This window comes from Muntiacus reevesi, chromosome 3, assembly GCF_963930625.1.
Source record: "Muntiacus reevesi chromosome 3, mMunRee1.1, whole genome shotgun sequence".
Lineage (NCBI taxonomy): Eukaryota > Metazoa > Chordata > Mammalia > Artiodactyla > Cervidae > Muntiacus > Muntiacus reevesi.
In genome coordinates this window covers 199,939,050-199,952,507 of record NC_089251.1, presented here as the reverse complement: position 1 = coordinate 199,952,507, position 13,458 = coordinate 199,939,050, and the positions used below count along the sequence as shown (strand labels likewise).

Below are 13,458 nucleotides of genomic sequence, written 5' to 3'. Positions count from 1 at the left end.
ATAAGCTTATCTGGTGCTTTCCCAGAAATGGAAACTAGATGGACTTCCAGACCCACAAATTCACACATGGTTCAAAGAGGTAGGCAGTTCTGTTACTCATTCAATTTAAACACAATGAACCTAAGTCTGTATAGGGACTAACCTAGAGCTAAGATGCTCTTTGTATGTTTTTTGGGTGGGCTGTGTCCAGTTGCAGTGAACAGGGGCTGGTCTCAAGTTGCGGGGCACAGACTTCTCACTGCAGTGGCTTCTCTTGCTGCGGACAATGGGCTCTAGGTGCGCAGGTTTAGTTGCTCTGTGGCACGTAGAATCTTGGGGACCAGGGATTGAACCTGTGTCCCTTGCATTGACTGGCAAATTCTTAACCACTGGACGCTAGGAAAGTCCCTATGCTCTCTGTGTATTAAAGCTGATTCAACTAGGTCAGTATTATCATCTTAATATTTAACAAATATTGTATGAAAAAATGTTTGGTGGTAATGAATCCTTTTAATGAAACTGAATTAGTTGATCCTTGTGGCTCAGCTGGTAATGAATCCACCTGCAATGCAGGAGACCTGGGTTTGATCCCTGGGTTGGGAAGATCTCCTGGAGAAGGGAAATGCCACCTGCTCCAGCATCCTGTCCTGGAGAATTCCATGGACTGTATTGCAATAGTCCTGGGGGTCGCAGAGTCGAACATGACTCAGAGACTTTTACTTCACTTCAATTAGCTGACACTTCAAAGGTATCAAAACCTTAAAAGATCATTGAAAGGCAAACCCAACAATTTTTTATTTCAAGATATCCAAGTTCCTCTTGCATAGAAAAAAAACAGAAAAAGTTTATCTGGTGGTCACTACATGAGTCTTGAAACCAAACTCCTGATTGATGACACTGATATAAGATGGTGGTTATTAATTAATCCATGTCAGCCCACCACAAACTAATTTAACATTGGTAAAAATGACTGTATATACATAAATGAGTCTCTATTAGTACTGATACCTCCTTCTCACTCCCCACAGAATCTGACTTCTAGTTTCAGCCATCTGACGGTTAAATGTGCTCGGTCTAACAGAGAACTATTCTGATGGGCAAGTAAGATTTTATTTATTTGATGGTAACAACAGAGGCTACAGTTTAGTACCTAGGTCAGCAGTTAATAGTGATCTTCTCTCCAGGCAGAGTGACTAAAAGCAGCTGTGAAAACTGCAAAGAGAACTAGAGACAGGACGAGAGGCAGCGGGAGCCTAGCTGCCGTAAGCTGGTGTGCACCCCTGCCTTTCGGCAAGGGCAGGGAAGCCCGGATCACTGACTGCTTTCCTCGGTGACTTGAATTGACAGTTTTTCCCCAACCATCCTGTTATTGGTTGTATTCCACTATATCTAGTTAAATATAAAGAATTAGTCTTCGTAAGAAAATCATCTTTTCAGAAGAACTATACATAATACATTAAAAAAAAATCACTGATTGTGTTTTCTTCGTCTTTTTTTCTTTGAACTTGTAGGTGGTTGAGTCTCCTGTGTTTCTTCTTTGACACCAGATACAGGCTGTTTGAAAACTATTTCATTATCTTTATCATCATCATTCAGTTTGGCCACTTCAGATTTTCGTTTCTCCAAAAATGTTGGTGTACACACTGGTGTGGGACCCTGGGTTCAAGTGAAAGATTACAATACATAAATGTGGGAAGATATTAGGAAGACCCTATCCCACCACCTCTCCCCTATTTTTATAAGTTACGTGTATTATTTTAGGCCTGTTTCTATCATCTGATGATACAGCTGCACATGATCAAGCGCTTAGGTGCTTATCACCTTCGTCCCAAGATTAAGCAAGGAAAGTGTCAGGAGCAGCAACCGCCCCTCCCCCTTTAACCCCTCACACCGGCCTCCCAGGTACTGAGACCAGCTTACCCGGCTATCCACAGCCTTCTCAGGAGTCTCAGCAGCGACTGAAGCGGCCTTCTTCTTCTTACGCAAAGCCTTCAATAAATTGTAAGAGACCACATCAATCTGCGTGCTGACCAGATATAGGAGTACTGAATGTATTTCTGCATTTGTTTTTCTCTAATATCAAGTGGGTAATATGATAAGCAGAAGTATTACCTGGTACTTTCTGGAGTTTCGAGGACCAGTGTTTGACGCATTCTCCTCAGCTTTATGTAACACCTTAACCTAAACAAGCATAAAGAAGTAATAGAAAAAGAAGTTGTAAAACGAGCAGTCTCACACATGTATATTTTAAAACTTATTAGATCATTATACATATGCTTACTAGTTAATTTTGACAAAGACTTTTAGGACTATTTCCAACTTAAAAGGACCATGAAATAAAATTTTAACTAAAATGGCATAAAAAGGATGGTCATTTTACAGTCTTGGTATTTACCAGTAACATACAATAAACCAAACATTTACTCCTGGCAATGACACCTTTACTAGTAATCTACAGGCATTATAGTTTTCGGTCAGATAAGGTTTCACTTCAATCATCTAAAACTACTAAATCAGGTACATGTTGCGAATTGGTTAATCCCTTTCAGGATTTCCTCCCCTGTGTGTGTAACAGGAAATGCTAGGACTGCTTCACAAACCTACAAAGACAAGCCTACAACGACTGCAGTTTCAAAAATTTAGTCAAAACCTCGTAGGGGGAGATACTGGGTTAGACATTTTATACAAAGGAATACTCACCAATGAAGGGAAATCATAATCAATCCCCTTTTTAGCCAATCTCTTCCTGAGTAATTTTTCCTTCTTTTTAAACCGCTCCTCCATCCGTAGCTTTTGAACAAGTGACCGATTCTGATTGTACCGTTTCACTGCTGGATATGACGGCCTTTTAAATGGCATATGCCACTCTCTGAAAAGTTCTTCATGTACCTTTTCAGGTGGTATAAAATGACCTACAATTAAAAAAAAAACCAAAACAAAACAGTTTTCAACCAAGTAGGAGGGAAAGGATTTTAATGAGAACTTCAGACTCTCCCTTGTAGCATAATCAAATTGATGTGTCCCCCATTTACATGGAGAAGCCTGAAAGAATAAAGCAGGTAACCAAGGCAAAGTCAGACAGCCCACCATTATCTACCAAACATGCACTGTGTGCCAGGAATGATCCCAGGACTAGAGACACATGAGTGAACGAGGCAAGTGCACGGAGGAGAGTGTGGGAATTAAGTCCTAGGGTTCCCGAGCTAAAAGGACCCCCACTTTTGGACTGTGTGACTCATGACAACAGAAGCTCTTACCTTCTGGCTCATATCCTCCAGGCACTTGCCCAGGACTAAGGCAGCTCACTGCTTATCTGTATCTCTCTGCTTAGGGATGCACACTGGGCCCCTTGTGCAGGGAAGCCAAAATCCCTAGGATCTACCCTCCACCAGTGATAGATGGTACACAAATATCCCAGTTTCTGTGCTTGTCAGCTGGGATAATTCTGTTTCCCAAGGTGACCAGCAGGAAGGAGCCCAAATGCCTAAATAATCAACTTGCTAACATACCCTTTACCGACTTCCTTCCTGTCAAATCTCCACTCCTTACAGTATTTCCCTGGGGTCACCTCCAAGACAAACTACTCCCCTGAAAAAAAGAGAAAAGGTGGGGATGTGGCTAAACCCTCATATCAGAGTTCAGAACTGTCTGTGTCATCCTTCCGAGGTCAGGGAGGGCACAGCAGGGATCTCACATGTGTGGTCCCCCCATCACCCACTTCGTCCTGGGAACAGCCACATTCTTCATGTGCAAGTAACACCCAGGATCTCAGGGGGCTCCCGGGACCCTCTCTCACAGCAGCAGGAACGAAGATGGAGAGGTGTGACCCGGGCACTGGCTGCGGAGGGGCTGCTCTGGGAAGTGGGGTTGGTGGGAGCGCCGCCTCCTGCAGGATGAACCTCCAATCTGCTCCTGTCACCGTGCACTCCCGATGGCTTCTCTGCAGAGGAGCTGCAGCCACGGCCGTGAAGACTGGCTGACGTGCGACCCCTCACCCTGAACATCACGCTGTCTAGGACCATTAGTGGGTTCCGCTGTCCTCGGCATGTATTCTAAACGGCGCTTCACATGGCTTCTGGTAACCTGACCTTCATTCATCTCTTTCTCCTCCCTCATCTCTCACTATGCTCCTTGCAGGCAATTACGTTTGTCATTGGTTTGGCATTTGCTGCCCCCCCACCAAATTCTCAGTTCCACCCCTTCACCTGGCTGTTATGTAATCTTCAGGTTCCACCTTTAATGACTTTTCCTCAGGGAGCCTCCCACACTCCACCAGTAAGACCTTCCTATTTACTCCTCAAGGAAAGTGTTCCAGCTCCATCTCAGCAGAAAACAGCTTTCACTCCGGAAATCTTAAAATTTCAGTTCAAACCTATCTTGAAATTGCACTTAGACTGCTGCACCACCGCTTGGGAGATTCACCCCCGGGATGGGGTGGGCGTCCAGCAGCTCAGCGACCCCCGCCGCAGCCGCCTCAGCAGGCGCACCCCGAAGCCCCGCAGGCTGAGCCGGTACTTACACTTCAAGAGTCTCTCACCAAAGAGGTAGTTGTTCATCGTTTCAGCAGCTATTTTGGCAACATCTTCAGACTCAAACTCCACAAAGCCGTAGCCTTTGCTGTTTCCAGTCTGCAATGACAAATCCACCACGAAAAGCAGAACAATTACATTCTAATGCGCCATCAAACTCCTGAAATGTCATTAAATAATGCACAGTAGCTGTGGCCGACTCCTGCCACACCATGGACTGTAGGCTGCCAGGCTCCTCTGTTCATGGGAATTTCCAGGCAAGAGTACTAGAGCGGGCTGCCATTTCCTTCTTCAGGGCGTCTTCCCGATCCAGGAATTGAACTTGGGTGTCCTGCACTGCAGGCAGATGCCGACTGAGCTACCAGGGAATTCCCAGTAGGAATAGCATTAAGGAGTAACATCAAGACACCTCTGATTTTCAGCTTCAAATCACATAGTGTGCAGATGTTACAGGGAAAGAAAAGATCCAAAATAGTCCAAATTTGCCACTGGCTTTGAAGGTTTCCTGGGATTGTGATTACACATGATAAATGATTATAGCTGGAATTTATTCAGTAGCAACAGCCAACATACAGGAATCTGGCAGGCCCCAGAGTCCTTTACTCATTATTGATCTCGTGGGTGTCACATCATCTATCTACTTGGGAGAAGGAATAAACGCGCCACAAAAAATACAGGTAATGTAATTCCCATTTACATGAAAAAAGTGAAAAGAAATTAAGTCAGTGTCTCCCAGCCCATCAATAAAACATCGCATTCACTGTCACGTTTACCAGTGACTGACCATCTCCACAGCTGCGGGCACAGGCCCAGGGACCACTCTCTCAGAGACACACGTGCTGGGTTCTGGCCTCCACACCGTAACTTAATGAGCTTGCTAATAGGAGTTCTAAAGTCCAAATGCCCAGGTTTGGATCTCAGCTCTGACACTCAGATAAGGAATGTCTAAGCCTCAGTTTTTCCTTCTATAAAATGAGGATAAAATAAACACTCTCATAGAGTTGCCATGAAAACACAAAATAACCTACAAGGGCTCCTCACTTCTGTCAAGTACTCAATACATGTTACTTTAGGGTGGCAGGGTACGCCTACCCCCCAACTGCTCCTCTGGCAAGTAATTATTCTAAGCTGAAGGTACTGAGAAATAGAACAAGAAACTCTGTGCTCCCCTATTTACCTAAAAACAGGACACAAATTTACAAAGGTGTCCTCTCCCGTCTATCAGAGAGATCTTAGAGGAATCCACACAACAAATTTTACTAAGCAGATGTTATCACCAAGATCCAAGCCTGGGCATTTGGACTTTAGGATTCTGTTAGCCTCTTGTACATACATTTGCCTCCTCGCAACTTGCAACCATATAAACTCAAAGCACTGTTCCCTCATCCAGTCACTCCTCAAAGTCAAAGTTCTCTAACAACCCTTTGAGCACTCCCATGAGTAAGCATACATTTTAGTCTCTTTTTAATCTCTCAGTTTTTCAGTCCAATTTATAGGGTCTCAGCCTAGGGCAGCAGAGTTCCTCCTCCAGAGTTCCAATTCTTAGTGACAACAACTAGGAAAACTTTACAATCTTGCAATTAAACAAACTATTCTTGGATATGGCTCAAAGCTGGTCATGTGATCCTGGAAATAAGAAACCATTCAAAGGCTGTGTGGCTTAACAGAGTTGGGAGCCAGGAGGCTGATTCCTAGCTGTGCTAGTGACTAACCATCAGGACACAGCCGCCACCCAGAGGCTCAGGCTAGTTATCTGCAACAGGACGAGTCTGCTAAAACTTTAAATGTCTGACAGTCCTCCTACCATCCCAGCTCTCACTCAGGAGGGGAACGATGGTGGAGTGTAAGACACTATAATAAAGCTTGTGAAATCTGATGTGAAAATACATGTCAAATGTCCCAAAAACCAAAGACTCAAAACCCAAAACCTTGACCTAGTAATCCAAAAAGTTAGAAATACCAAGCAGATAGTCAAAATTGGGGTGGGTGGGGAGGCAGTAGCTTTATATGCAACAAAGCTGGAAATGTTACATTTCAGTGCACTACATCAAGAAGCAGACTTTCTAAGAAAACCGGCCTCACCTCTTCAAAGGAGTCAAGAAAAACCAAACAAGCAAAACAGGGACAGAGAGACTGTTCTACACAGGATGAAGAGCTAAACAACCAAGTGCAGCGCATAAACCCTAACTAGCTCCCAGAATGCCAGGGATGACTGGGGATACATGAAGAGGGACAGTCCACCAGATCATCACATTGTGATGATGTAGCACAGTGTCCTTATTCTCAGATTTACCATGATATATTTAGTATTAAAGTATTACAACTGCCACTTTCTTCAAAAGGCTAAAAAACCCAAAAAGGTATGTACGTTTTTATAGATATGGGAAGAGATGAAGCTAATGTGTCAGGATATTAATGATGAGTGAATCCAGGGGAGTATGCTCATTTTGCTTTCCTTTCTACTTCCTGTCAACATTTTCAGAACACAAAGCTGGTGAACACAACTGCACTTCATTATGGAAAAACACCCAAAATAACAATCCACAAAAGGCAGAAAAAAAGTCTTTGAAAAAGACAATAAGGGCAAAAACATGAATAAACATTTCACAGAAGACAGAACTCCAAAGGCTGATAAACAAATAATGATACTCAATCTCACTACTGCACTCATCTCACACGTTAGTAAAGTAATGCTCAAAATTCTCCAAGCCAGGCTTCAGCAATACGTGAACCGTGAACCTCCAAATGTTCAAGCTGGTTTTAGAAAAGGCAGAGGAGCCAGAGATCAAACTGCCAACATCCAATGGAACATCAAAAAAGCAAGAGAGTTCAGAAAAATATCTATTTCTGCTTTATTGACTATGCCAAAGCCTTTGACTGTGTGAATCACAATAAAGTGTGGAAAATTCTGAAAGAGATGGGAATACCAGACCACCTGACCTGCCTCTTGAGAAAGCTGTATGCAGGTCAGGAAGCAACAGTTAGAACTGGACATGGAACAACAGACTGGTTCCAAATACGAAAAGGAGTAAGTCAAGGCTGTATATTGTCACCCTGCTTATTTAACTTCTATGCAGAATACACCATGAGAAATGCTGGGCTGGAAGAGGCACAAGCTGGAATCAAGATTGCCAGGAGAAATATCAATAACCTCAGATATGCAGATGACACCACCATTATGGCAGAAAATAAAGAACTAAAGAGCCTTTTGATGAAACTGAAAGAAGAGAGTGAAGAAGTTGGCTTAAAGCTCAACATTCAGAAAACTAAGATCATGGCATCCAGTCCCATCACTTCAAGCAAACAGATGGGGAAACAGAGGCTGACTTTTATTTTTTGGGCTCAAAAATCACTGCAGATAGTGACTGCAGCCATGAAATTAAAAGACCCTTATTCCTTGGAAGGGAAGTTATGACCAACCTAGACAGCATATTGAAAAGCAGAGACATTACTTTGTCAACAAAGGTCCGTCTAGTCAAGGCTATGGTTTTTCCAATAGTCATGTATGGATGTGAGAGTTGGACTATAAAGAAAGCTGAGTGCAGAAGAATTGATGCTTTTGAACTATGGTGCTGAAGATTCTTGAGAGTCCCTTGGACTGCAAGGAGGTCCAACCAGTCCATCCTAAAGGAAATCAGTCCTGAACATTCATTGGAAGGACTGATGTTGAAGCTGAAACTCCAATACTTTGGCTACCTGACACGAAGAGCTGACTCATTTGAAAAGACCCTGATGCTGGGAAAGACTGAAGGCAGGAGGAGAAGGGGACGACAGAGGATGAAATGGTTGGATGGCATCACCGACGCAATGGACATGGGTCTGGGTGGACTCTGGGAGTTGTTGATGGACAGGGAGGCCTGGCGTGCTGCGATTCACGGGGTTGCCAAAAGTTGGACACGACTGAGCGCCTGAACTGACTGAATCTCAGAACGAGGCAGAGCGTTCTATGCTTATCCTCAGGATATGCTATAAAGTGCTACTTTTCAAACTCAGAGTTTGAAAGTTTAAAAGCTGCCCTTTTAGAGGGCAGAAGAATCAATTTAGTATGTCAAAGTATTTTTGAATAAACTGAATGGGAAAGTTAAGTATCACCTTCCTAGACTTTTATTTCAGTTAATGTTCACGTGCAGGTTCACGTGTGCTGGCTTGTGCTGTAAATCTGACCTCTTATTGTGGATTCAAGGTCTGAAAAATACTATTCGAGAGAAAGTCACCTGCACCTGCACAAAGAATGTTCCCAGCAGTTTCATCGACAAGAGTGGAGAAAAGCTAACATTAAACAAGAGGGTGGATAACAAACCGTAGCATATTCAGGCAGTGACAACAGAGCAGGGACAACAGTTAACTCTGTTCTGCTGTAACGTAAGTGGGAAAATGTGAAAAACGGTATCAAGAAAAAGAGAGATTCCAATAACAAGAATTCTGTGGTTACAGCCAATACAAGTATGTGTGTGTGGGAAAAAAATTAAGCGGGCCATACCCTATTACTGAAATAAACCACACAAATCTTTATTAGGAGGTAGGCATGACACAGTGACATTTATACAGTACTTTGTGTATCAGGCACTGTTCTAAGAATCTTATACTCATTTCCTCATTTAAGCTTTGATTCAATACTCCTGAGGTTGGTGCAATTTTGCTCATATTTTACAAATCAGAAAACAAGCATGCAGGTTATAGAATTTGCCCAAAGTCACACAACCAAGAAGGTGTAGAGTCCAGCCTCACACTTAAGTTCATGAACCCCTGGCTTAGCAGTTACAGGATAAAAAGCACTCACTAAGATTGCCAATTTAATTAGAGGACTTGAAGCAATTACCTTAAAAAAGTAAAATACACATTCACAGGAATGCTAATTTTGTTCTCTGTCTGCTTCAGGTTCTAGACCTAATCCAATCCCTTTCTTGAATGAAGTGTGATAAGCGATAACACGCAAACATGCTCCAAAACCTGTCAAGGATGGTATGCTTTTGGAAAATAAAACAATCTAATTCAATACAAAAATCTTACCTTTTTACTCCTGGACAGTCTGAATCTTGTAACAGTGCCAAATTGGGAAAAATATGCTCGGATCTGGGTTTCATAAAGGGATGGTGGTAAGTGGCCCACATAGATTACTCCAGGAGTAAGTTTTCGTTTCTCCTGTTGCTGAAAACATAAAGACCAGACAAATATATATATGTCTTTTTTTCATTAGATCACACTGCAACAAAACTTGTGAAACTCTGCTCTTAGATTAAGACAAGAGATCAAGAACCTACCCTGTATTTCCACTTACCACAATAGAAACTATAAAAAATTAGCTGTTTAGATATAGTGAAGAGACTTATGGTTGTCAAGGGGGAGCGGGGTGAGGGAGGGGGATTAGGAGTTTGGGGTTAGCAGATGCAAACTATCATATAGAAAGTGGATAAACAACAAGGTCCTTCTGTATCGCACAGGGAACTACATTCAACACCCCAGGAGAGATTAACACAGCACTGTAAATCAACTATACTTCAATGAAATTAAAAAAAAAAAGTGGCTGTCCCAAGAGGACAACCGCCAAGCAGTAGCCCGTCTTCGCAGCTTCCTTCTCCCAGCAGGAATACCCAGTAACTACACGCTGAATTAACAGATGAAATCTTCTGGCCTCAGAACTCTACACAAACATACCCTTCAATACTGTTTGCAGATCACCGTTCACTCGCACCCAAGTAAAGAAACAATTTTAAGACGTCGGTAAACCTTCACGAAGCCTCCTAACCTTTCAGTATCTCTGCCCTCCAAGCCCTGCCTTCGGTAATACAGACTTTTAAGCTTTCCCACGTACATTTTACGATAAAATCTTGGGCAAATATTATTGAACTTGATATCAGGGCCCCCAAACAGCAGAGAGAGCTTGGATAATACTGTCTTTTAAGAATTCCAAAACCACTAACCAGGCAAACAAACCTCCCCAGTGTGGGGGCCCAGCCGAAGTAGGGCTGGAGCTGATCCGCGGGACGCAGACAGACCCAACAGCTGGCTGTCCTCTCTCCGAGCGTCCCCGGGATACCCACTCCTTACCTTACCTCCACAAGGACCCTAAAGCCCGCGGCCCAAAGCCGTCACTTCTCGGTCCTCCCGAGGAACCTCGGCCCGCAAGCTCTGGGGGTCGGGGCCCGACCTGGGTGACGCCAGACGAAGCACAGGCGTGGCGAGGCCGAGGCGCGCGGGCGGGACCCCCCAGAGCCGGTCCGCCACCTCCCCACGCGGTCGGGTCCCCGCCGGCCGCTCACCTTGGTCGCACGCCGACGAACCTGCGCCACCTCCTTTTTAAATTTGGCATCCTCCTGCGGGTTTAGGGACAGGAGCGGCTTTGCCGGGCCATCCAACGCCGCCATCCCGCCCGCTCGTACGCTGAGGGGACCCACGCGGTACACCCGGAAACGCCGGAACGGCTGCTTCCCTAAACCGGAAGGGAGAGCGGGGCCTGCGGTACGGTTCCGGGGCGGGGCCTGGGCGAAGGCGCAGCGCGGGGGCGTGGCGTAGCGCGGCGAAAGGGCTCGAGGGGCTTCTCGACTGGCAGGTGTAGTTTGGCACCTTCAGGGTTGCTTCCGTTTGGAGGTGCTCATTCGCCAGGCTGCTCGATATTTAGATATCCTGCCTGACAGTGGTTCTAGCTGCCGAGGTCAGCTCTGTGCCCAGAAGCTCCCCTTGGGAGGGCGTTTCTAAGCTGATCTGGTGCTTTAGCAAGGGCGTCATCTTGTGTATAGGAGATGGTTTTTACTCCTTGCGTTGTTGCAGGGCTGGCCTCTTGGCTGTTCTCAAAATTAGATAGTTGATGTATGAGTCAGATACTGATCTAGGATACAGAGCAAGTTCTGTGGTTCCCTGAGGGTCCCTTCCGTGTGTGTGTGTGTGTGTGTGTGTGTGTGTGTGTGAGCGAACAGCCCCCTCTATTCCTGACGTATCTCTTAGTTCCTATGGGGAGGGAAAAGGAGGAGCAGAGACGGCAAACTGATGGTTTTCTTCTGGGAGATCCCCTCTGTTTTCCCCAACCCGCTCCAGGAATTCCTGGCCTCCAAAGGATCAGGTGGTGACCCAAGTCGTATCAAAATTGAGTGAGCATGCGGATTGCCAATTCTGATTCCTAGGTGGGGGCAGGGCCTCAGCTTCTGTGTTTGTAACAAGCTCCCAGGTGAGGCTGATGCTCCGTGGGTTACACTTTGATTATCAGGAGTAGAGATATGGGGAACTGATCACTGAACTGGGTTGAATTGCTGTCCCCTCAAAAGATAATGTTCAAGTCTTCACCTCAACACCTGTGATGCAGACAGGATCTTTGCTGATCTAGTCACTTGCAGATGAGGTTGTTATGGAATAGGGTGGGCCCTAATCCAATGATTAACGTCCTTATAAGAAGGAAATTTGGACACACACACACGCGCACGCACACACACACACACACACACACACACACACACACGGAGAATGCCACGTGATGACGGAGGCAGAGATTGGAGAGATGTCATAAACTGAGGAACACCAGGAATTGTTGGAAGAGGTAAGGGACTGTTCTTCCCTAGAGTCTTTGAGAGAATGGCCTTGCCAAAATCTGGGACTTGAATTTCTAGCCTCCAGAACTGTGGGAGAAGACATTTCTGTTGTTTCCAGCCACCCAGTTTGTGGTCATTTGTAATGGCAGCCTTAGGAAACGAATACAGTTACCACTTTGGTGCAGCCTGAAATGATGTTCTGAGGAAAACACTTCAATTAATCTTGGGCCTGACTTGACACCTTATGGCCAGGTAGTGGAGGAACTCTTGGATGTTCACAGAAAGCTAGCAGGACACCCTCCCCTTGGCCTTCACCTGACCATAGAAGTCTGCCCTTAACTGGGGACAGAGTCTCAGCTCTTGAATCCTCACTGCATCCCAGACCTGTTTCATTTTCCCCTTCCTGACCTTGAGTCAGTCACAGCGCCTTCAATGACGTATGCTCTGGCCCTGCCAGGGACCATCTCATTCTCCTCTGCCTTTGCTGTCCAGAGCCCAGGGATTGTAGGAGTTGTGCTCTTCTGATCAGAGAATCCAGAAACCCACTAGACCCTTGGCCATGTGCCTGGGGGAAAATCCTCCTCCTTTCAGGTGGTACCTGTTTTCTCAGCCATAAATAAGATTTTGGGTGAGATGATTGTTAAGGTTCCTGGGTGGAGGTGGGGGAATCTATACTGTTTAGTGACAGCAGCAACAGTACTAATGATCAGAATGGCCGCTGGCCTTCCGCATGCCCAGGTGATAGACTTGGGCTGCCTGTATCTGTCTCTTCCTTCCTTCTCTCCTTCTTCACTTCTTTCTCTGTTTTCCTCCCTCTCTTCCTTCCTCCTGATTTGCGTGTAGAATGGGGAGGCTACTTGGGTGAGATGGTTCTCACTGAATTGGACTGGCCCATACACACTGCCTTGGCACCTGTCCCCAGCACTCATTGCCAGCGCCACCGCACCCCAGTCACTTAACAACGTGTAAAAAATGCCTCCCAGGCACTTCCCCAGACCGAGTGGACCGTTGAGTGAGCTCACTGCGGTTCTCCCCCATCTTTCTCCCGTCTTCCCATGCCACCCCTCTCTTGGGGTAGAATAGGGGCACATCTTTCCCACGGTGCAACCATCATCACCTACAGGCTGGGGGCTGAGCACAACGAGGGCTGCTTGCTGGGATTTGATGGCAGGGGTGGGGTTTGGGGGTTGGGGGGGGATGGCAGAGTGGGACCGGGGGCAAGGCAGGATGTGCTGAGTGTCTGGGGAGCCGGGCCGTGGGAGGAGAGGGCTCTGTGGGGTGGGGCTGAGGGCTGGAGGAGAGGAGACCAGGTGGGCGCCTACAAGGTCTGCCCACCTTCCTCCTCCCCTGTTCTCCCCTCCTTCCATCTCTCTGCCTGATCCCTGTGGAGTCATCCAACATGTCACCCTCGGGATGAGCGCCCAGCTACG

The 13,458-nt window shown here is 45.8% G+C and overlaps 1 protein-coding gene across 2 annotated transcripts; it reads right to left on the bottom strand.

Moving 5' to 3' along the window:
• Nucleotides 1–749: 749 nt before the first annotated feature.
• On the bottom strand, nucleotides 750–10,934 carry NIFK (nucleolar protein interacting with the FHA domain of MKI67). 2 transcript variants are annotated; one of them, XM_065931359.1, is made up of 7 exons: nucleotides 10,769–10,934; nucleotides 9,519–9,656; nucleotides 4,499–4,607; nucleotides 2,680–2,891; nucleotides 2,092–2,160; nucleotides 1,900–1,968; nucleotides 750–1,635 (listed from the first exon to the last, which is right to left on the bottom strand). In XM_065931359.1, the coding sequence occupies exons 1-7, from the start codon at nucleotides 10,871–10,873 to the stop codon at nucleotides 1,447–1,449; spliced, it is 891 nt and encodes a 296-aa protein (XP_065787431.1). In that variant the 5' UTR covers nucleotides 10,874–10,934; the 3' UTR covers nucleotides 750–1,446. The 2 variants fall into 2 exon arrangements, with proteins under 2 accessions (XP_065787431.1, XP_065787432.1); XM_065931360.1 differs by having other exon boundaries at nucleotides 4,517–4,607.
• Between the last annotated feature and the right edge of the window lie 2,524 nt (nucleotides 10,935–13,458).

Coding starts and splice junctions, on each gene's coding strand:
- NIFK (XM_065931359.1), bottom strand. CDS start 10,873: ATGGCGGCGTTGGATGGCCCGGCAAAGCCGCTCCTGTCCCTAAACCCG. Junction 9,657..10,768: donor TTCGTCGGCGTGCGACCAAG/GTGAGCGGCCGG, acceptor TTATGTTTTCAG/CAACAGGAGAAACGAAAACT. Junction 4,608..9,518: donor GACTGTCCAGGAGTAAAAAG/GTAAGATTTTTG, acceptor TTGTCATTGCAG/ACTGGAAACAGCAAAGGCTA.